We start from the raw sequence: 24,651 nt of genomic DNA, 5'->3' as shown, positions 1-24,651 counted from the left end.
ATTACAAGTACCGTGACACCGCAAAGATAAATACGTTGAAATCTTAATTTTCAATGTTGAATTACAGGACTGGTAAATTACAAAGGCTTCCGAAACTTCTTACTCTACGCAAGGCAATATTTAGAGATTAGGATTTATACAGAGTCAGATACAGCTTATTGACTGTCTTGGATATCCTTTAAAGTTCACGTCAGTTTAATATGACGTGAAAGCATCAGCATTTGATCGAACACTGTGCTTTCATTTAGTAAAACAATATATTGTTTATCTAAAGTGTCTCATATGTTTACATACTATTTTGGAACGTTGTAGGAAGAGTTTTAATCGATGCCACAGATATAGCGACCCAAATATTGGTTGATTTTGTAATCCGATTCATTTTGTTAATATTGTATTAGGCTACATCAAAACTATAAAACAACGACACCTAAAGATGCAGAAGTGTAAACAAAATGTGTCATGAAACTGAAGGTCTTTACTTCTAGTTAACATAAAAGTGAACAATCAATATTTTTATTTTTTACTGTATAACATCTATAATCAAATAAAGCAGATTTCTCAAACTATGAGAGTATCGATACGTTTGAACCCATTAGAAAACAGTTCATATTACATATGTAAACAATATCAAAATTACCTTCATCTTGAACTGAATTGTATAATTGAATTTGAATGCCTGTAAAAGATGCAAGCTGAGTTGTTCGGTGAAGTAATGATATTTAGTGGTTTTGCCACCAGTTAGAAGGTGGATACTCCAGTAAGAACTAAAGATCCTAGAGATACTACTTGATGAAGAGCTAACGCCCTATGACTCACAACTTTATAAATCTGTTTTACGAATATAAAAAAAAGAAATATTTCAAACCAGAAAAAATGTCTATTTAGATGTATGTAATTAAATCTAGACCGATACTTTTGATCAAACCGTGAACTTTTTATAAAACATATTATAAAAACAGATGGCAAATAAACAAAAATACAAATACTTAGATAAAAATGGATATATTTTCAAGCTTCAAACTACTTATTTCGAGAGATTATTGACGCTCTCTCAGCTCCAGTTGGGCCAAGAAGAAACGAACTGAAATTCCCAGAAATTAGCCTTAGCCAAATGTAATTAACAAACCTGTATCTTCCAGTTTATAGCTGCGAGCGACAAGCTGTGGTTTATGCTTGAGCTGTACTCTTTTGTTGACTACTTCACCATTCCGCCGTCCTTTGTCTCTATTTACCTCGACCGTACATGGATAGGTAAGTATTAGTTTACTTCTATCATTGAAGGCATTTTAATGCTAAGCTACAAAGAACAGTGCAAGACGTAATTTAGTTACTGTTTTCTTTTTTTTTTTTTCAATTGACATGCGCACAAGAAAGAAACAAAGTAATTAGCTTGTGCATTCGGAATTATTTATAAGAGATTCAAAGAGTTCCTCTGCGTACTTAAGGTCTTAATTCCAATAGACAACCGTCAATCAGCAAAGTTCTTGAGTGAACGAATCTGTTTCTATCTTTAAGCCGGAAATTATTACTCAGACTTTCAATGACCACAATATAGATTATTTGGGCTTTAAATTATCTCTTCTTACGCAATTCGGTCTGTCATTAACTAAGTTTATATTATTGGCAAACTTGAATTAATATAAGAACAGTATTTTAATATATAAGCCCATACGCGATGTAAACAATTTCAAAATCATCTTTAGGTAAAATGATTATGCGAAACACTTGACATCCTAATTTTTTCCAGTCCTCAAACAATTTCATACGGATAGTGAGCCAATCCGAGTTGGCAAATGAAAACAAAAACGTTAATAAACGTTCTAAAATTTAAGTACGATATTTATAAGTAAAAATACACTTGTTGTTTTTCAGTGGCTTTGAGCACGCTTTACAAGAATTAGCATGAATCTCACTTTTTTCCTTTCATGGTTTACATTTTTAATACTGTGGATTCTAATTAATTTAAAGTTTCTTGACAAATGCTTCTTAGAATTTTGTGCTTAAGTTACAAACCAAAACAATGTTACTATTTTTAAAGTGTCCAGTTTCTATAAAACCCCACTAGATGTCGTCTCGTGTTTTTTATGTTTTAGGATGTTATTCTAAAAATCTAAAGTATTCGTTCTACACAATACCTTTAACAACTTAACAATATAATTTTTGTCTCACAGGGTAAACGTAACACCGTTAAACACGTTTTATCCCACGTTAGATGTCAGTATGTCTGTTTCAGATATTCGAGCAAGGGCTAACTGCGCTAGCCGTCCCAAATTTTGAGCTAATAGACAATTGGGAAGGCAGCTATTTTGCAGCATCCACCGCCAACTCTTTAGCAACTCTAATCGACTAGTGGTATTTGATAGCCACTCTTAAAGTAACGCATCGACAGTCTCAAAGTGTAGAGCGCCATTTTGTGACAACGAAAATCAAACTATAGACATTATCTGGGAAACTTATCCATTAGACTTAAAATATCAATAAAAGTTAAATAGTAGTATATTATAATGTAAGAAAAACTGCAACGTTATTAAATTAGATGCAACTAAAACACTAGCGCTAACTCATTGAAGTGTTAATAAAGCTTCAATATTAATACATCGATATGATATTAATGTTCCAATATTATAACATTAGCACATCGAAAATATACTAAAGTTTCAGTATTAAACACATTAGAATGGTAGTTAAGCTCCATTATGATGTTACTTATGTTATTAAAGTTCCATTATTAACACACTACAATGACACTAAAGCTCCACTATTAATTAACACAGCAGAATGATACTGAACTTCTAACATATTTTCAGCCTACTCAACTTAATGAAGTGAACTAATAGCAAAAAATAATGAAAGCATAAGACCTCTCCTCTTCTGTTCTTAACATAAATGTTAAGTTTTTATATATAAATTCCGGAGTTCGACTACCGTACTAATTACACAATATTACATGAAGACCTTTTAAAGTTGCTGTGCACACTGAGTTATCGGAAAATAGGCACTAATTTAATAATGTCATATGCATAGGCGTTAGAGAGTTTTTATTTTATGTTATATCTTTAACGAACATGTCCCTAGATAGTCAAGGCATCATCTTTTATTTTTAGAAAAGTGTTAAAACATTAAATAAAGAACATCTTAAACTCGTATCTTTATTATTATACAAAGTGGTTAGTTATAATTGCATAATTTCTGTCTTGTATATAACAACGTTTTTAAAGCAAAACCTACAAGAAATATTGAAACAGAAAAACAGTTAATTGCTTCCTGCTTAATAAATTACACATATTAACAAGACGCCCTTGTCTCTCTTATAATTGTTTTTCAGGTGGTACCTAAGAATGGTTTGAATTAAATATTATTTTTAGAGTCTTAATTTAAAAGTATAGTTTTCTCTGTTCAACTAAGAACTGGGACTAAAGTAGCATTCTAAAGTTATTTAGCGCTTAACATTAAGCCATATTTTTGCTAAGTCATAAATAACGACAACTATTTCATTTGCATTTTTTTGTTGGCCTACCTGGATATGCATTTTTCTTGTTTTTCAACTTTCTGATTTCATTGTCAGGTATTCAGATAAGAAAGAGGAATATTTTAGATTTATCAGTACTAAATATCCATCTCTACAACGATGAAAAATAATAACATTTTTACAGAGTGTAGTTTAGTCTCATTTTTATGACGATACAAAACTCGTATTTCAGGGCAACTTAGTGTGCTGGTCGTTTAAACTGGTTATATTACCGTTTCCGTTATACACATTGGACATCAAAGTACGTTTAAGTAGTGCACATTATCGCTGTTGTTCCATGTTATACTCTATTTAATTTTTACAATAAATTTATTATTTTCCTTTACTTTCTTCTCCAGGTCTAAGATTTTTGAGGGCGCTCCGATTGATCTCGGTTCCCGATATTCTGCAGTATTTGAACGTGCTCAAGACCAGCAGCACAATTCGATTGGCTCAGCTGGTTTCCATAGTGATCAGTGTGTGGCTTACAGCAGCTGGAATCATCCATTTAGTAAGTTGAAATTCCAATACATCATTACCTTTATAAAAGCTGAATCCACGCGTCTACGTATGTTTCAAACAATATATCTATATAGACTAAATTCAAGTGTTCACGTATCCTTCAACTAATATCCTTATACAGAATGAATCTCAATAATCAGGTATCTTTCAAACAATAAATTTATACAGGTTGATTCCAAGTGTTCACGTATATTTTAAATAATACTTTTATCCAGATTGAATCCAAATATTTAAGTATCCTTCAAATACGTTTATATAGGCAGAATACAATACAAGTAGCAGTATTCACAAATCCGTAAAACGAAAATTTCTTTCCAAAATTAGATAAGCAAGGATAAAAAGTCGATACCTCGAACTAAATATGAAGAAAAATTATTATTACAGCTGTTGATCTACTGCGTTAATACGGTGGATTTCTACAACGCTCTCTTGAAATGAAAAAGTATTGGGATTTGTATGAATATTTTTTGCATGAAACATTTTACTATTTTAGGAACGTTAGAACTCACATTCATTCACACTTACAATATTCCACGATTAATAAAATATTGAACTAGCACGTTTATATTATCAACTGTAAACGTGGCTTTCTAATGTTAATACAACAGTTCAGGTATGTGGCCGAATGCCACTCTTCTGTAGTTTTTCACGATTTGAGAGTGTCTTAGGAAGCTGATTCTGTTCTCCCTAAAACGTTAGGCTTTTAAAATATGTCATTGATCTAGTCCGAGAACACGCTCGAAACTGCAGCCATGAGTTAGTAACGACAGTGATATAAACTGGATTGGTGATCTGGATTGGTCAGAAGTTTGAGGGTTACTTAATGATACTCAGTCATATTCGTAGGTTTAACAGACTTTTGGCTTCAACTAGCCATCCTGTATGCTCAATAAGCAGGCTTAATAAACAGTCGGTTTTGACTGGCGAGCTTACAGGCTTAACGAATCGTCGGCTTAAACTGGCTATTTTGTATGCTCAATACGAAAACTTAATAAACTGTCAGCTTAGATTAGCCTGTTTTAGGTTTAACAAACCATCGGTTTACATTGATAAGCTTGTATGTGTGAAAAACGTAAGATGTTATTTGGTAAGTTGTGAGGTTTGTCAATTGTATTACTTCTGCTCACCAAAATGACCATCCTTCTCATAAAATTGTTCATCGTGAAATTTGTGTATATTTTGCTTCAAAAGTGTACATATTTTATTGTCTATGGTGCGTTACTGATAGTCCTTACTCTGCAAATTTTAAAACTATAGAAATATAATCGCTGACTGTTTGGCTGTTGCAGTTTCAATGTTGTCATCACCTTTAATGCTTACCCACGGCTCCATAGTGCGGAACGCGTTTTGGCGGCAAGCGTTTGCGAACTACAAATTCTCGGGTTCACAGTTCAATCATGCTAGCCACTAGATCACGCTCTGCAAACTTACAGTATTAATATTAGCTAAAGTGTTTCGTTCAACTGTTTGGTCATATAGAATAAGATGTTGGATGGTGAATATATTTATTCTAAGGTGCTCAGGTTTCAGTGGTACAGAAGTACATCTGCGGACTTACAACGCTAGAAACCGAGTTTCTATATCCGTGGCGGATAGAGCACAGATAGCCCATTATGTAGCTTTGTACTTAATTACAAACAAACAAATTTACACACTAAAAACGTACTGTTTAAAAGCACAATGTAGTCTTTTCGAGAATAATATTTGTTGTTTCTATTCAAATGATGTAACATTTCAGCTCAGACGTTATAAAGTAAAATCACAGTTAAAATTGATACACCAATTAACTTCAGCCATTAAATCTTAAATCTATATTGAAAATGTATGTAAATTTGAATTCACACTTTGTCTTGACAAAATAATGAAAATGGGTCCACCATTTGAGATAAGGTATAGCTTGAAACAGTAATTAAAATAAAATGTACCACTTGAGTTAATACATTGAAAATGTAAATAAAAATATATGGGCCTTTTAATTCAGGCATTAAAGATCGAAAAATGATTTGAAATGGCTAAACCATTTGAGTTCCAGTATAAAAATTTGAAACAATTTTGAAGACGAAAGTACCATTTCGGTTAATGTATTCAAATATAAAACAACTTTGAATATGGATGTACACCTTGAGACCATTAAAGATTAAAGATTGAAACAGTATTGAAAATGAATGTACCAGTTAAGTTAAAAAAATAAAACGTAAACGCCCCCAAGTGGCACAGCGGTATTTTTGCGGACTCACATCGCTAGAAACCTGGTTTTGATACCCGTGGTGGACAGAGCACAGATAGCCCATTGTGTAGCTTTGTGCTTAATCCAAACAAACAAGACGTAAACAATACTGAAATTAAAAAACATGTGAATTAAGACGTTATATTTTAAAAAAGCTAAAAATGGATGTAACATTCGAGTTGCGAGATTATTATAATTTGAGTTTAATGATTAAATTGTGGAACAATAATATAATTTATTTCACAAATCAAGGGTCGAATCAGGGTTTTATGTTTGAGTTAATAAATTAAAGCTTGAAAGAGTAATGAAAATAAACTTGCCGTTCGAGTTAGACATTAACGGTTTAAACAATGCTGAAACTGCCATGAACACTAAAGCTTAAAACAATACATGCAATAAACATTAACAAAACCAAGTTGTTGTTTTTATTGTTTTATTAAAAGTTACAGCTTTTACAGTGAGTAAGATTGGTATTTAGAATAGGTACGACGTTTCGATCACTGGTGCGATTATTTTCAAGTACACAAGTTTTAACAGTAAAGAAAACGAAACTATTAAATAAAACTAACTTTTTCAGAATAAAACTTAAACAAGATAGATTATTTTTTATAATATCATAAAGTTTTTGTTTGGTTCTTAGAGATTATAACATCACACCTAAGATTTTATCGATTTTATCTGTTATGGAAAATTGTCTGTTAGTAATATTTAATTTAAAATAAAATTAATGCACCGTCTGAGTTAAAACATCATGCAAACATAAGAAAATACTGAAAATGGATGTATCACGTGGACTGAAATATTAAAGCTTGTAACAATAATGAAAATTAATGTACACCATTTGAGTTAAGGCATTAAAACTTGAAACAATGCTAAAAATGGATGCTTCATTTAAGTTAAGACTTTTCTAAACTTATCATAATATTAAATATGTATTACCGTGTGAATTAAGACATTTAAGCTTGAAACAAGAATAAACATGTAGTATCTGAATTAAAGAACTAAAGTTTGAAGTATAACTAAAATTAACGTGTCATTTCAGTGAAAGCGTTAGAGTTTGAACAATGTTGAATATGGATGTACCATTTTAATTTAGTTATGAAAGCTTGAAACAGTAAAAAAGAAAACACGTGCCATTTGAGTCAAAACTTTAAAGCTTGAAACAATGCTGAAAATGAATGTGCCATACGAGTCAATACATTGAAGTTTGAATCAGCTTTGAAAACGTATATGTACCTCTCTGAAAGAATATCACAATTTTTATCTTTTATGTTTATTTTGAAAAAACAAAACAACAAACAGTTAGGATATCTTTAAAAGCAAATTTCACGTGACTAAGAAACATTGTCATGTGCTCTTTTCAAAACAGATATCACAGACCATGAAGAAACATTGTGGTGTAAATATCCAGTTTGTTTCTGTTATTTGTGTATTTAATATCGTTAAGGTCGCTGATTGTGTAAACCGTATTTCTTTCTTTTAGCTTGAAAACTCTGGGGACCCTTTAGAGTTCGACAACCCACACAACCTTTCCTACTGGGAGTGTGTATATTTTCTCATAGTAACAATGTCAACAGTGGGCTATGGTGATATTTACTGCAAGACTACCCTGGGCAGAACATTTATTGTTTTATTCATTTTAGTGGGTCTGGTGAGTTTAATATCTCCTGTTAATTGCTACAGTGTCTCAAAACGTCATGGAATAAATATATATATAATACTTTCGTTAAAACATTTATTAAACAAATGTTAGTTTCTGAATGAAAACGAAAAACTCATGCATTTTCGCAGTACTTAGGACTATACATCCATATATATCTTATTTAAAGAAACTACTTTTTGACTCAGATATTCTTTCTCAACTCCTGAATTTTTTGACGTTGTAAAATAAAAAAGCAACGAACAGAAACTGTTAAGACGATATGGAAGGATATCCACCATAACTTTAATTTTAGTTAACATCTAGCAACAAATTAACTTTTACTAATAAAGACTTATGAAATCACTCCTGTGATTCTTTTGGCTATCTGTTATGAAAAATCTCTGATAATGGTATTTTCTTTTGAAATATTTATAAATTGTGATAGATTAATTACCACCGTTTTTTTTTCTATATTCGTGTTTATTCACTGTATGTATATATATATATGTGTGTGTGTGAACTTTCGTTTTAAATGTTTTACCGTAGAGACTATACAAGTCAAGAAGACATAAACACATTGTGTACATGGAGGGTATAGATCTTTTTAGCAAAGTTATCAGTTTGTCACCAGGATTTAAAATAGTGAAACCAGTAATAATATGTCACACCGTTAACGTGATTTTTATTTCGCAGTATTGAGCCATATAATATCGACAACATCAGTGAAGACTCTGACTTCCTGTAATAATAGTTCGAATGTTTTTATTAAGTGAATCATGTAACTTCAACATGGTTAGTGGGAAAACCAACTTCCTTATTTCAAATGTTAGAAACAACATATTTATTTGCTTAATTAAATAAACACATGCAATTGCTAGCAGTTTTTCCTCTAAATTTTACATCTTTCTTTAATAAATATAACAAGACTAATGTTTCTTGTTTGAACATTGTGAAAGCATATTTAAGGCTTAATCAGCTAGACTTAATGAATTGAAGTCTGCAGCTTGTTAGCTCCCATAAATCATTTATATCCTTTCCATTTCGTTTGAAACTCTCTCCACCCAACATTTAACCTTTACCCTTACTTCTAATTAGAGAAAATAAGACTCAATTGAACGAAGGATCCCAGAAGAGCTAATCAACCTTCAAATGATCGATAGTATGGGTTGTTGTTTTTTGTCTGCTGTGAGCTAAAATATTATTAAGTTAAATTCTCAGAATTTTAATACGACACGTTATCATATCTATATACCACTAAGTAGAAGAATTCAACAGGCTGCATGATTGTCCCGAATCCTTTTTGAATTTGTTGAAAAGATCTATACATTTTGTGACCGGCAATACCTTTTTTTGAAAGTTTCTGTTGAGCAAACCAAAGAAATATCAATACATGTTGAACGGGTTACCTAGGCAATTGAGGTTCACAAAAACATTTCTCAGGAAATGGAAAAAAAAAGCAAAATTTGTTCAAATTATTGCCTAGGTTTGAGATTAAAAAATAAAAGAGGGGAAGAAAAACATCTTACTTGTAAATTAACCTTTGTCGTCATGGTAAAATTTATATGATGATGGACATGTATCTTTGTAAGAATGTCATTGAGAGAAAATACGTGAGTTGTATTTAACTTCACTGTTTCTGGAACATGCCCCATAATCATAGCACGTATTACCTTTTTTAATCATAGCACGTATTACCTTTTTATCTGATAGAACCTGTCACACTGCTTGAACAGGTTATCCAGTTTTGCACCTCTTCCTCTTTTTTGCATTTTTTTTTCAAATATAATATTTGAACACATGTGTTTCAAGATGTTATAATTTTCATAATCTTGCGGTGTTATATTTTGCATGATTCGTGCACATAAATGATGCTTTATAGTTATTATTTCCTGACATTTATACTGATTTTGTCCATAACCTAGCATTTACAGTTTTATTGTTTTCATAACAGCAGATAGTTGCCTGTGGTTCAGCTTTAGTATCTTTTAAGAACGCTTTAGTTACTGTCATGCGCACTTAATCAGTAGATGTAGTCTAGTCCTAGGTGACTATATCCATGCTTGTTTAATGTTTCATTTTCTCCTATATTTTCCACCCTTAGGCCGTCTTTGCCAGTTGCATTCCTGAGATCCTAGAGTTAGTAGGAACTAGACCAAAATATGATGGCGAGTACAGACAGGAGCATGGTAAAAGGTACAGAATAGTAACTCCCTTTTAGTCTGTTGTGCGCTGGTGTAAACGCATGATTGTGTTTATTGCCGCTAGAGGGGGTTTCTGTTCTCTTCTATAACTGCTGCAGTATCGTGATTGTGGTTTCTGCTAGTTACTTGTCTTCTTTCTAAACTCGAGATAACTCTCACTTTCATCCTGCATCAGCTGATTAACTCTTGGTGATTACCGTTGCTGAAAGATTAACCGATATAAGTCTTCTTCAAAATAATCAGTGTAACACAGTTAAATATCTTCACTTTTTGAACCCTCTTCATATTTCATTTTTTGATTCGTAATAAATACATTTTATAAAGTTTGAAACGAGGAAACATAGTCGATTTTCTTTCTTGTTTTTTTGCATTAAATGTAACTAATGGTTATTCAAAAGAAACACTCATAAAGCACGCTCAGATACCTAGTTTTCTCCAAACACGGAAGCAGCTATAATAAAGAACAAAATATAATTCAAATCTTGAAAACCACATCTTGTTTTCTAAAACATAAGACTTACACCTTGAATAAAACAATTGTAGTCGGTTAATCTATCAGCATATCGTATGTGGCGCTGCTTTTTGTGATGACGCATGACATGTGTTGACACGTCATCCCTGTGCTCCTCACGCCCTCTATAGGCTGTCTTCGCAAGCTGGGTTCCTGAACTCACGGAGTCGATGGCGGGGCTTTCAAGCAGGAACGCGGAAAGAGGTATTGTCGTGTTGTTGTGACATAATATGTTCAAAGCGTTGATTTTGTAGAGCTAAAAGCTGTTTCCCTTCCTTTTTTTCTTCCATTCCTTCTCTCTCTCTCTCTTTCTTTCTTTTGCACGTGCCTGGTATACTTTCTCTGCACCAACTGACACCCAACTTATGCACGTGGCCGTCTGTTGACCAATCGTAGGCAGTGTTTGCTGGCTGTATCCCGGAGATCATTGACCTGATTGGCTCCCGACCTAAATATGGTGGAACATACAAGTCGGAGAGAGGAAGAAGGTAATAAGCTTTTAAAAATGTAGTTGCAACTTTACTGTAGGATAATGTAGATATTCCCTACTTACAGATGTTGTTAACTTTTCATCAATAGTTTCAACTTTTAACAGTTGAAAATGTTTTGCATTATGTTTCAGTTAACTGTTTTTCCAGAGCAGACTATTTGTAGGATTTTAGTTTTGTAAATGTAAACTTTAGTTTTATAAAAATGTATATATATTTAATTTTTTACTATTTTAGAGGCTCCAACAACATGGCAAAAGTAAACAGTACCAGTAATATGCTCATATGTATTTATAGTTTTCAGTTTTTAAATACTGTATGCTGGATATTATAGATAGAACATAAAACTAAAGGAAATAATATAAGATGTTTTACTTAATTTACGCTTTCGCGGTTTTTTATTTTTTCTAAAATATTTTGAATACATTAGCAAACACAGAAACCCTAGTTTTTTAAGTGATATTAATAATGTCCGGATGTTTTTATTAATTTAAAGCTTCAAAGCATTATAATTATTATAATAATTATTGCAAACGAATAATAATAAAGAAAAGGGTTCATTCTGAAAAACTGATGTATACGAGTTTTGATTTTCGTTCACATTAAGTTGGAAAAGTAACTGGAGTTTCAAGTTTTACCCAAAGATTTTTAAATGAATTTGAGGTAACATTTAAGTTCGTGAGTCTAAATTAGAATCCATGCGATTCTTTTCGAAACTAAATAAACCACCACTTGAGTTTATAGAGAATGAAACCGATAAAAAAAAGACCTAGAAATCCAGAAAGCATTTTATTTATGGCCGACATTGTGTCATGATGGCTTCGTTAGGAAGTGCTTATGAATACGCACCAAATTAGTCACTGCTAACTGTTTCTAGTCTTATAAAGTCAATGTGGATTAAAAGATTACACGCTATTATCTAGGTTCAATATTTAATCAGGTCTCAGGCAGAGAGTTAGTGTTTCTTTGAGTGGATATGACTCAGAAATTAAATACTTTAATACTTTAGCTGATTCATCAATATACTGTACAAAAAAAAAGCCAGGGCCACTCTAAAAACGTTGATTTTAGGAAGATTTTGTAGCATTTTTTATGATTTCATACCTTTTGACATTTTAATATAATTACTTTGTATGACTGCTGTGTAGCAATAAGCCTTAGTTTTATATGCATAAATACGTCTTGTGTACATTATGTTATCCTGAATCCCTCCGTTTAAAGGCACATAGTGGTGTGTGGACACATCACATTTGAGTCGGTGTCTCATTTTCTTACGGACTTTCTTCATGAAGATAGAGAAGACGTGGATGTGGAAGTCATCTTTTTACACAGGTAAGTCAGAAATTAGATTGAAAAAAAAATGAGAGAGAAATAAAATTCTCAAAATATTAGTCAGCACACTAATCTTTAAATAGTTTAAATATACGTCAGCACACTAATCTTTAAATAGTTTAAATATACGTCAGCACACTAATCTTTAAATAGTTTAAATATAAGTCAGCACACTAATCTTTAATTAGTTTAAATATAAGTCAGCACACTAATCTTTAAATAGTTTTAAAAAAAGCTAAAACTTTTCAGTGGACGAACAACAAAAATATGACAACCACCAATATTTTTCTAAATGCTCTTTGAGTATTATTGGTATAATGTTGACAAGAGGTTTGACTAACAATTAAACACCAACTACTGTTTCATATCCTTCTTAGCTACATGTGCAATAATTTTTTTTTCTTGAGTAAGTTTTTATTATTTTTGATGTTTCGCTCGCATCTCAGAAAATCCAGTGATGAAATAGTTTTCTTTGTGCCCATGTCTTTTCATGTAACCGACAGTTACGTTAAATGGCGGGCGGTCAATACAAAAAATTCAGGAAAAGTCTTTGTCTTTTGAAGTTCGCGCAAAGTTACACTAGGGCTATCTGCGCTGGCCGTCCCTAATTTAGCAGTGAAAGACTAGAGGGAAGACAGCTAGTCATCACCACCCACCGCCAAATCTTGGGCTACTCTTTTACCAACTAATAGTGGGATTGGTCGTCACTTTATAACGTCCCCACGGCTGATAGGGCGAACATGGTTGGTGGGACGGGGATTCGAACCCGCGACCCTCAGATTGCCAAATTAGGACGGCTAGCGCAGATAGCCATCGTGTAGCTTTGCGCGAAATCCGTAACAAACAAACATATTAATTCAGTGTTTTGTTGAAAGATTTTGTGATTTTAGTTACTGTTATTAAGTTTTTGACTGGTGCGAAGCTAAATGGCAGATATCTTTCCTACTAATGTTTTTAGAGATGCTGAAAGAAATATAGCATCGACAACGAGCAATATGATGTCGGTTATGGTAATAACGTGTTCTTGTTGTTTCGGAGTTGTTGTCTCTGCATGCTCGGTTGTAGGGTTTTCTATTGTGTATCGTTATTTTTTTGTGGATGGTGTTGATTTGTTCGGTGTTATATTTGCTTTGGGCCTGTACGGGTTATTACTTTGCATGCTAGGACATGTAAAATTGTTACAGGTATTCCATCAATGATGGTTACTGGGGGAGATTTAGCATTGTTAGGTGTCTGTGTGAGTTATCAGTTGTATTTGGCGAGGTTCACATGTTTTGGGGAGTTAGTGAGGCTGTTTGTGGTTGTTTTTGTCTTATGTTTTATCGAGTTGTTCTTTTTTTTTTTTTTCGTTTGACAGTTGGAAAAGGCTTGGCATGGCCTGGAGTTAGGGCGTTCGATTCGCAATTTGCGGGTGGCGGATTCGAATCCCATCACCAAGGTTACTTGCCCTCTCAGCCGTGAGGCCGTTATAGTGTTATGGTCAATCCCACTATACGTTGGTAAAGATTATCTCAAGAATTCATTAGCTGCTTTTCCTATATCATTTCAATATTAGGTATGGCTAGCGCATATAATCCTTGTGTAGCTTTGCGCGAAAGTCAACCAACAAACAAACAGTTTAAAAAAACACCAATGGGGGGGGGGGGGTTTCTTCTTCTGACGTATTGCTTTTTAAATAGTCACTGGCAGAGTGAATGCTATTTTTTAAATTTCTGTAACTGCTAGTGTCTGTGTTTTTAGCATTTCTAGCACTATATAAGCTCTGAAAAGATACTCGAAGACTTGTAATGTAGCGTAGAAAAGAAAGACGAAAGGCATACTGGTTAAAGAGAATATACTGTACTGTGATTGGATGAAATAAGTAAAGCCCCAAATATGGGTAGAGAAGGTACTTTCAGGTCACCTAGAGTACTCCTCACAGCTTCAATTCTTTCATCTTTTTATGGTAGGTATATTTCTCGGTTTCTTTTCGCAGAAAAAGCAACATTTAGAACCGCATTTTGAATTCTGAACAAAATAGGATTAATTCATTTCCCACACAGACAATTAGCATCAACAAGAATCCTGTCAGAGATCTGCGTCATTTTCCAATCAGGTTAAAGAAAACTTTGAACTACACCCATGATCAAGTCGTGCTAGGATCATATTAAAATAACTCAATTCCCTCGGTACCAATATCGTTAACAATACTCTATCAAACACCTTTTCATTTAACATTTCAGTTAGTTCCGAAAGGATCAGTGTTAAGCTCTTTGTTTTACTTAATATATGTCCTCAGTATATCAATCCTCCCCCTACTGTTAACTCATCTCAGTATGTTGATGACATAGCGATATGAAGCATTTCCCGCAATCCTTAACTTGCAGCCAACAAAGTTCAGACTTCTCTCAACCACAAGACAACATGGTGTAAGAAGTGGCGGATTGTTCTCAATCCTTCGAAAAATAAACGATTTTCTCCCACAAAAGTTTAAACGGGAGATTTCCTAGAATTAAGTTTCTTGGCGTTACATTCAAAAATTAGTTCACTTGGAACTCACACTTCAGTGAAGTTCTACAAAAAATACGTGTAAAAATGAATTACATTTAACGTATAGAAAATCGCGTTAACGCTGAAAAACGTCCGCTCTCTTACTTATCTTCAAAATTTTCATTATAACGCTAATAGAATACGGATGTATGGTAACATGTCTGATTACACTTTCCGTAAATAACAAATGCTTCAAATCTGCGAAATATGTACAGCACTCCACCTGCCTGCTTTTATATATTCCTATATGCAATGTGGATAAAGATTCAACAATCCCAATAGTCAAAAAAGGTTGCCCATATTAGCTTCTAAGTTCCACAGAAATCACAGAAACAGAAGTCCGCTCTCAGCCTAAAGTTATATCATAACAGCCACCTCATTCTCATAGCAAAAACATACCTCCCGTTCAACTTAATACTTTACGGATAACATCTAATCTTACGACGCTACAATCCGGGTTTCGACACCCGTGGTGGGCAGAGCACAGATATCCCATTGTGTAGCCTTTTGCTTAATTACAAACAAACATCTGATATTGTATTGTGTTAACAGTTCTGGGCTTGGCTTGTGGTTTTACTTTATTTTACTGTGTTTAAAGTTCAGCTTTGACATTGGGTAGTTAGATTTTTTTGGCGCCCACCCAAAAAAAGTGAGTTTTTCTCAGGGAACTCCCCCTCCCCCACGTACATACACATGTACACATATCTAATTATTTAGTTCTTTGGCATAGAATTTATTAAATCCACCGCCTATTATCCCTACTACCGACGACAGCCTTCCTCTTGTATACGGCCAGACATTATTGACAACTTTCTCTAACCAATTTAACATTAATCATATTTGTTTGTATATATATACAGGTGCTTGTTTTTCTTCCTGTTATGGTATTTAAACCAAAAGTGAAGTACAGTAAAATTACTTAGTTTCCGAACACTTACGGTATTAAATGCCAAATCCCTACCAGGAAAGAAGAAAACATTATAATAATAGAGTCGAAGTAGGGTTCTGTCTACAACATTCGCGAAACGTCGTCTTAAAACGAAGGAAAACTCTAGGCAGGGGAAATCAATAAAAGTTCCAGATTAATGCACTGTCAAAACCAACCCCCTAAAAAAATAAATAAATGTAATCTTGGAAACAGCACTATAATATAGCAAAAAAGAAATAGAATGCTGAGGTGGAATCTGTTTTTTGTTATTTCCTACAGTAACAAAAAAAGATGGAGTCTTGATATAAACAGGATACTACAAACGTTTTACGTGGATTCAGCTAAAGAAAAGATTGAATTTTCATTTAACTGACTATAATCAATTATTGTAAATCTTTTATTAATGATTAATTACTATTTTAACTCAACCAAATAGGACATGTATTTAGATTTTGAAATCTTGAATATTTAATAAGATTTCAATGTAAAATATGTCTCAAGGAAGTGAAACCCCCACTTCTGTGATAAGATTTCAATGTAAAGTAATATGTCTCAAGGAAGTGAAACTTCCACTTCTGTAATAAAATTTCAATGTAAAATAATATGTCTCAAGGAAGTGAAACTTCCACTTCTGTAATAAGATTTCAATGTAAAATAATAATAAGTAGTTTTACTTGATAAGCTTGTTTCCTTTTGTATATTGAAGGAGAGAATTTTCTTCAAGTTTTGATCAACAACTCCGTTATCAATAAACTGTTATTTTAGAAAGTCAGTAAAAAACGAGTAAGTAAGCTAAAAAATAAACTCCAGGATTGGATACTTGATTAGAAGAAGTAGAGTTATCCACCTGTGTGAAATAAAACCATGAGATTAGTGAAGTAATGTCAAAGTTTTCCTTTATGAACACAAAATACCTAAGAAAATTATGATAACTTTCGATATTAGACCATAAGTAAGTGATGGATTCGTAAAAGAATTTAATATTTGAATTGCCATGAGCAATATAATGAACCAATAATTCATCAATTCAAATAACATACCTAAGAAATTACCAAGGCAAAAAAAAATTGAGTAGGTGAAGTCTTAATGAACAATAATTTAATGTGAAAGGAATTCAGTTTCAACATTTTAAACTGTTTATTTCAGGAAACCGCCTGATCTGGAACTGGAAGGTTTGATTAAACGTCATTTCACTACTGTAGAGTTTTTTCAAGGAAGCGTTATGAGTCCTATTGACCTACAACGGGTAAAGGTACACATCGTTTCAGAATTACAAATAGTTGTCGCTTGATTATTCTATAATTATTTTTGTTTACCAAACACTTAATCGCTAATTGAGACAAACCGTGACATTAATCTTACATCTGTGTCTATGGAATATTTTTTCGACCACCCTGATGGAACTATTATGTGAACAGTAATACCCACCTGGCGATATAGTATCTATTATATAAACCATATTAATATAGTAGCACAGTATTCGTTACGTGAATCATACAGATATGGTTGAACGACATCAGTTATGTGGTAGTGCAGTGTGGTATACTCAGGAATATTGACTCCTTACAAGTATGAGTAGTAGCTGCTCTATATAGAAGCTTAGCAGAAAATGTATTGCGGAGTTAAACTGATTCCGACTTGATTGGTCTGTGAAAAGAAACTGGACGCCAAAAGCTTCACACTAAAACAGGTATTGTATTATTCACATAATTCACACGAAAGATGGTCGAACTTCTCTTTCTCTAAATGAAAAGAAAAAAGAATAAAAGTTTATACTGAGAGAGTCAACCACTATAATTTAATTTTGATATGGCTAAATCTCCCATTGTACGTATGTCATAAACATCATCTGATTCTTCCATTAACAAAAATATTTCTAAATCAGTACATAATCAATACTACAAAAGAACATATTGGTACAAGTCTAAGGAATTTTCCAGCGCCACCTTCTGTGGAAACGTCTAGAAATACCAAAAATGAAAATTTCTTTTGACAGCACGTGACTAGCAGAAGAATATTTACGCCACATTCTGAAGTCGATTATCTGCACACAAGAGATTAAGTACGATTTTGGAGCCTCACCACGTCATAACAATCTATATTGCTATATCTATTCATGCTCTATCCGACGACCGTTTACCTTTACAATAGCGTTCAGCGTAATTTCCATTGAAAGGCTCCATAGTTTTACCAAAGCTCAAAAGTTATGTTTTACAGAGTACAAAAAGAAACACAGAAAATGCATTTATTGAAAATCTGTAAAATTTCAACATTAGTACCTTGCCATATAGTATTTTAAGATGTACTGATGCATTACAGATGCGACTAGCACCAGATCTAAATAAAGGTTCAGTAGAAATATTTTTCACGGAGCTAAACTAGTTTCTGACTTGGCTGAATCGAGGAAAGAAACAAGCAGGACACAACTTTCACAGCAAAATCAATACAATTTACCCTGCGCACGAAGCAGAAAAACACAACTCAATCAGTGGATGTGTATAGGAAGACGAAAGATCTGTGAAGAAAGTTCTGAATAATCTGACTAGACTAAGAGAACCAATCACCATACATTTATATGAATAGGATTAAATCTTCCATAGTACTTTTATTACCCACGCTACTTGGTCATATGTTTATCAAAAGTAGAGAAAAATGGCCATCGGGTAATTCTAAACTTAGAAATCAATGTTACTTTGAAATACTTCAGTAAAACGTAAGGAAAGTACATACATTCCAATAGAGAGATTCCCCCTGGCAGCGTGTGAATAATAAGAAAATAAAGCCATCGCATTCCAAAGCCTGTTATATACACATTATACGCACACATACGCAAGCGCGTGTTAAGTCGAACGTTTTTACAAATGTTCACCCTTCTAAACTAAAAAGAAAAGAAACATTTGGTATGTTTCACCTATCACAGCACTATAGATTGACGTGGAAGTACAGTGTCTGCTATGTGGCGAACTGTACTGATGTCGTAATACAGTAGCTATAAAATGTATAAACCGTACTGATGTGGTAGTAGAGTAGCTATACATGAACATTTATAGTAGCTATAAAGTAAACCGTACTGATGTGGTAGTAGAGTAGCTATACATGAACATTTGTTGTAGCTACAAAGATGTATAGCTCTCTCTACTACCACATCAGTACGGTTTAAAATGTTCCTTTATAGCTACTATATGTATAGCTCTCTCTACTACCACATCAGTACGGTTTAAAATGTTCAATGTATAGCTACTTTACTACCACATCAGTACGGTTTACTTTATAGCTACTACAAATGTTCAATGTATAGCTACTTTACTACCAAATCAGTACGGTTTACTTTATAGCTACTATAAATGTTCCTTTATAGCTACTATTAAACCGTACTGATGTGGTATTACAGTAATTGTAATGTGAACCGTAGTGACGTTGTAGTGCAGAAACCAATATGAAGTATCGTGATTGTCATGTATACACTGTTTCGATGACAGTACCACCATAACCACCAATATTATCATAAACATCAATAGAAAGTCTTCGAAACATTATACAGTGGTCATTGTCTTGGATATTATCCTCACAACAACAACTTTAGTCATGACCACCACCAGAAAGTCCTAGAGAACTCTTCAAGTAAACACTTTGAACGATAATATTCTAATAACCACTGTTTTTTGTTTTAACCATCACCATAAAGTCCTACAAGTAATATAAAGTAGACATCATTCCAAAATCATAAAAAATCACTACTTTAATCATAATTATATCGTAAGAAATTTCATGGAGTAAAAATGTTTTCCAAGACATTATCCCCATAACCACCGCTTTGTTATATCGCCAAAAAGTCCTATGATAGAGTAGACATTGTTTCATAGATCTCGTGATATTTATTTTAGGTACACGAAGCCGATGCATGTTTGGTTCTGGCGAACAAGTATTGTCTGGATCCTGATGCTGAAGATGCTGCGAACATCATGCGAGTTATCTCTATTAAAAACTACTCTGACGATATTCGGGTTATTATCCAGTTGATGCAGTATCACAACAAGGTTAGTCTATAGAGTTGTTTATATTCCACTTGAAATTGCTTTTGTGTGTGAAATACAAATAGTATGATACACCGCACCTAAGTTGAAGATGCAAATAACGCATCTGTGTTGTAAAATAACGCGTACGAACACGTGAAAAGAACAAATCCAGGTAAAATATGTTTATTTTGTTCTTTAATTAACGGTAGACCAACATTTCCTAGAAGAAATATAAATATATCATTGCATCTTTCCATTTAATCATTATATATAATTATCCAGTTAGCAATGACAGGAAGATGAGGTTCAAAAAGATTCTAAATAGTTTAAATGCATGAAATTATATCACTAGTACTCATATATATATTAGCTTGAAAAACAATAATATTTTATCGAATTATCCACGGAGTGAAACCGATGTAGCCCCGGTTAGGGCGCTCGACTCGCAATCTGAGTGTCGCGGGTTCGAATCCCCGTCACACCAAACATGCTCGCCCTTTCAGCCGTGGGGGCGTTATAATGTGACGGTCAATCCCACTATTCGTTGGTAAAGAGTAGCCCAAGAGTTGGCGGTGGGTAGTGATGACTAGCTGCCTTCCCTCTAGTCTTACACTGCTAAATTAGGGATGGCTATCGCAGATAGCCCTCGTGTAGCTTTGCGCGAAATTCAAAACAAACAAACAAATGAAACCGATGAAGACAAATACAATATAGTTATTTTGACGTAGAGAACGGTCCGTACACAGTTCTACATATTAATTTACCTCCGTTATATGAGTCTTAAAAAAACAATCGTCTTTATCCGTGATCTGTTGTACGTAAAAGTGAATGAGGGTTTAAGAAATAATGTTTTGTTTGCGCATATGTTCTTTCATATATGACTGTCACTCTCGTGTCGGTCTCCTTAGTCACAAGAGACGCTGCTCTAGACGAGCGATCAACATGAGCTAACAAAGGACGGACCTAACCTAACCTAACCATCCATGGTCAAACCTGGCCGAAGGAGGCCTACAAATATGTTCTTCAATGTACAACAATCAAGAACTGAAATGACGTCGAGTGTCAACTATAAAAAACACAAATCAAATGACTCTATCACACAAAGATTTCCCCTTCTGCCCCTGAAGAAAAGAAGAGTTCACTGTTTGATCTTCTAGGTCTATTATTGTATTATCTTTATGTTTCATATATATATATATATATTGTTATCCGTGCTATTTTTTATTATTAACATTAAAATTTACAATTTTCTAATTAAACTCGTAGTTAGCTATACCTTGAGTTCACTTACTGTTTATGTAATTATTCAAAAATTATTTCATACGGTTACGAGTGCATGTGTTGTAGGTTCTATAACAAAGTTATATATATGTGTGTTAAGGATTTCTTTTAAAATTAGACACAAAATTTGGGCGTCTTAGTTGTTCGTTTTTCTGATGAAATATTTTACCTGCGCCTATATACGTTTGACGGGTCTGGGAAGAATAAATCATATATTTCAAACAGATTTCCTCAAAGTGGGCGTCGATTGCAAACTACGGTGTTTTTATTAAATAATAAAAAAAAATTCTGACAACTTTGATTTATACCATTGGGCGTTAACTCTATTATCTCAGACTACGTATAGAGATAGGCGTCTGTAATCATAACAATCGTTTTGTTTTATGTATATTTTTGCCAGCACTATCTCAAAATTCTTAAAAGAAACAAATTTATTATAAGTTTGATTTTAAGAAGAAAAAAAGCACATTTGGTGATCCAGGCGATGCTTAGAAGTTGGGCTGAGTTATGAAAAATGCATGGTTGGTGACGCACGTTTGTTGTAGATGGTTATGAGAATTTCATATGAGCCTTAGAAAATCATATTTAGTGCGTCAAAAAAGGAATCTTCCAAGCACGTTGGAATGTCGTCGTATTTTTGGTCTTCTGTGCCATTGACAGTGTAGGTATAATGATGAATCATCTAAAGTTAGCAGGAAAAGTTTAGTAACGAACACATCCATTTCAACGTCGTCACTAGCTGGAAGTCTAGCACCTCCAATATGCTGTTCTTTCCTTCAACTACATTTTCCGACAATACACACCCGTACTAAATTCCTTATTACATGTATTTTCCAGAAATATACACCCGCATCCAATATTTTATGGCGTGTATTTTTCATTAATGCGTACTCCTACGCAGCACATAAAACATTATTACGTGTCTTACACATCCGTAACCTAAGACATTATTACGTGTATCGTTTTTCAATAAACACCTGGATCTAACATATTATTACACGTACATTCCATCATCGGGTATTCTTAACCTGCACTTATGATACTATTACGCCTATCTTCCACTACAAATGAATAGGCGCGTGCATAGGCGCCCATAGAAATATTTTCAGAGGGGGGGGGACAAAACATGTATGTAGGCGTTATGTTTATTCTGACGATTTTTTTTTCCTCGTTTAATGTTTCAAGAAATTGATAAATAAATAATAAAGCGTAAGAATATTTGGGAAGCTATTTTTACACATCGCTTTTTCCGAAAGAAATTTCTTATTGAAGACGTTATTATCGCAATAAAATTGTGTCTCACGAAGGAAGCGGTAATAACTTTTCTTTAAAACAAAAGAAAGCGAAATTGTTGCCGGCCTATTTAGCACTACATTTTTTAGACCAACTTTTCGAAGATTTACCCACTTGTTTCTCACTTCTACTGTATCTTCTAGTTTACGATATTATTTTATGGTTGTATCAAAGTAACTTTGTTTCATTGCAATTATTATCCCGACATGGTGTCTTCCATTTTCTTTTTCTTTTCTTATTGTTTTACTTTTTATACCTGACACAGTATCTAGCTTTTAGTGTTTCTAGATGGTTTCTGTAATGTAATCAAGGTGCTAATCTTCGGCTTCATCTTCGACTTAAAGAGAGGCTCATCTTGCTTCTGCCATAAAAATACCTTCAAAAGATCTTTGAAAGAAGCTCAAGAACTTTGTTCAGCGAAATAACCTTGAAACTATAACTTTCTGGTTTAAATTTATTTTATATTGACTTTAAGATATGAAAGAAAATTGAAGCTATAGTAAAAACTGTGTATACGACATCTTCCTAGAGGTATTTTAACATAAAAGACTTTCTTCATCACGATACATTTAACTACGTTATTCTAAACAGAAAAATACACTGTATCAAGTAAAAGTGCTCCAAAAAGTTGTTACCTTCCGCTTCTCTTTCTTGAGTTTTGTTTACGAAAATGGCACTAACTTGGTTGTATTAATATCTTTGAATCACAGTTTTAAGACCAAAATATTTGTTATTACGCCTAGCTCTCGAACGCCACGTGACACAGGAAACGCGTCCTTCTAATATAATTGTGCTGATGAACTTAAAAGCAATAAAAATCTTTCTGTTTTAGGCCTACCTCTTGAACATTCCCAGCTGGAATTGGAAACGAGGAGACGATGTTATCTGTGTTTCTGAGCTGAAATTAGGATTTATTGCTCAGAGTTGTTTAGCACCCGGTTTCTCTACTATGATGTCAAACTTGTTTGCCATGCGATCCTACAAAACTGTGAGTGTGTTTTTCCGCTTCATTCATTGAAAAGCTTACAGTATGTTTAGAAGTATAGGTGAAGATAGCAGTTCAAGATTCAATTATAAAATCAAGATTTGTTATAATATTTATTGTTCATGATTGGACGTATTTTCTCTTTTTTTTTAATATTATAATGATTTTTGTCTTCAGTGGTCTATTTTTTTATGTTGTAGGAATTGGAGATGGCCACCATACTGCTTTATGATCATGCACACCAAACGAAACTATACAAAGTCTATCACAGAGTCACGTGCATTTATTTTTGAATTTAGTTAGTAAACGATGTATAAACATTAAATTTTACATGTTGGTTTGAATATAACTTAAAACATTTTAGAACACCTTCTAGTAGTTGATTTTCATAAAATTTTATCTGCACGGTATCATAGTTTTCATTAACAATTGCGTGCAGATGGCGGGCATTTTTCTTTCAAATTCTATGACAAATTACTGATTTATAGTGTCTCGTGCATTCTTTTTTTTTCGCTTTGTATACTGTTTTTCAATTCTGTTAAAGTACTGTTTTTCACACAATGAATTGATAAATTTTAATAGACTATTTCTGTGTGAATATCTCATTAAATGAGCGTACGTGGCTGTCGTCTTGGTGGTCAACTGTTTGATGGAATAACTGTTCGTGGAACTAAATCATGAATAATTCTCTATTAACTCTTAGTAACTAGGTGAAAACTGTGTTTATTTTAATGAATATTTACACTCTCCAATGTATAAGAACAAAACTTTCACGTTTTCACTTCAAAATATTTCATTTCATAAAGTATTTTACTTTGAAATCGTTGCTGAAAAGTGAAAGCAGTGTTACTGTAATAAAGCATTTTGTGATTATCACACCATTGTAGCTGAATTTTCCAGGCTACCAACTTCAAACAAGAGGAAATCCTCAATACCCGCAGCACTTGAAATTCTTTTAGGGAGGATTAGAGTGAATTAATCTATGAGACCTTTTTTATTTCCTTTTTATTAGCTATATTTTTGTGAACCAGCAATACCAAACGTGGGGCACTCGTATACCTGATTCGATTTTATTACTCATCAGGATCTCTACCAGCCTACACTTAAATTTAAATTATTTTAGGCACGATTAGAATAAATTTATTTATGAGACCTTGGGCGTGGTTAAATACATATATCTAAAGGGTT

At 33.3% G+C, this 24,651-nt stretch overlaps 1 protein-coding gene across 1 annotated transcript in view; it reads left to right on the top strand.

Annotated features, from left to right (window-relative positions):
- LOC106474515 (calcium-activated potassium channel slowpoke-like) overlaps window positions 1–23,756 on the top strand; it is a 28,259-nt gene extending 4,503 nt beyond the window's left edge. Inside the window, exons 2-10 of the mRNA XM_013935206.2 lie at window positions 1,140–1,251; window positions 3,868–4,019; window positions 7,741–7,908; window positions 10,001–10,092; window positions 12,321–12,431; window positions 17,035–17,140; window positions 19,773–19,925; window positions 23,311–23,466; window positions 23,664–23,756. Coding sequence (XP_013790660.2) covers window positions 1,140–1,251; window positions 3,868–4,019; window positions 7,741–7,908; window positions 10,001–10,092; window positions 12,321–12,431; window positions 17,035–17,140; window positions 19,773–19,925; window positions 23,311–23,466; window positions 23,664–23,756 — 1,143 coding nt within the window. The remainder of the gene's footprint in view (window positions 1–1,139; window positions 1,252–3,867; window positions 4,020–7,740; window positions 7,909–10,000; window positions 10,093–12,320; window positions 12,432–17,034; window positions 17,141–19,772; window positions 19,926–23,310; window positions 23,467–23,663) is intronic.
- Window positions 23,757–24,651: the final 895 nt, after the last annotated feature.

Source organism: Limulus polyphemus, unplaced genomic scaffold (assembly GCF_000517525.1).
Source record: "Limulus polyphemus unplaced genomic scaffold, Limulus_polyphemus-2.1.2 Scaffold7315, whole genome shotgun sequence".
Taxonomy (NCBI): Eukaryota; Metazoa; Arthropoda; class Merostomata; order Xiphosura; family Limulidae; genus Limulus; species Limulus polyphemus.
Note: the sequence above shows the minus strand (reverse complement) of the source record. Positions and strands in the feature narration are given on the sequence as shown.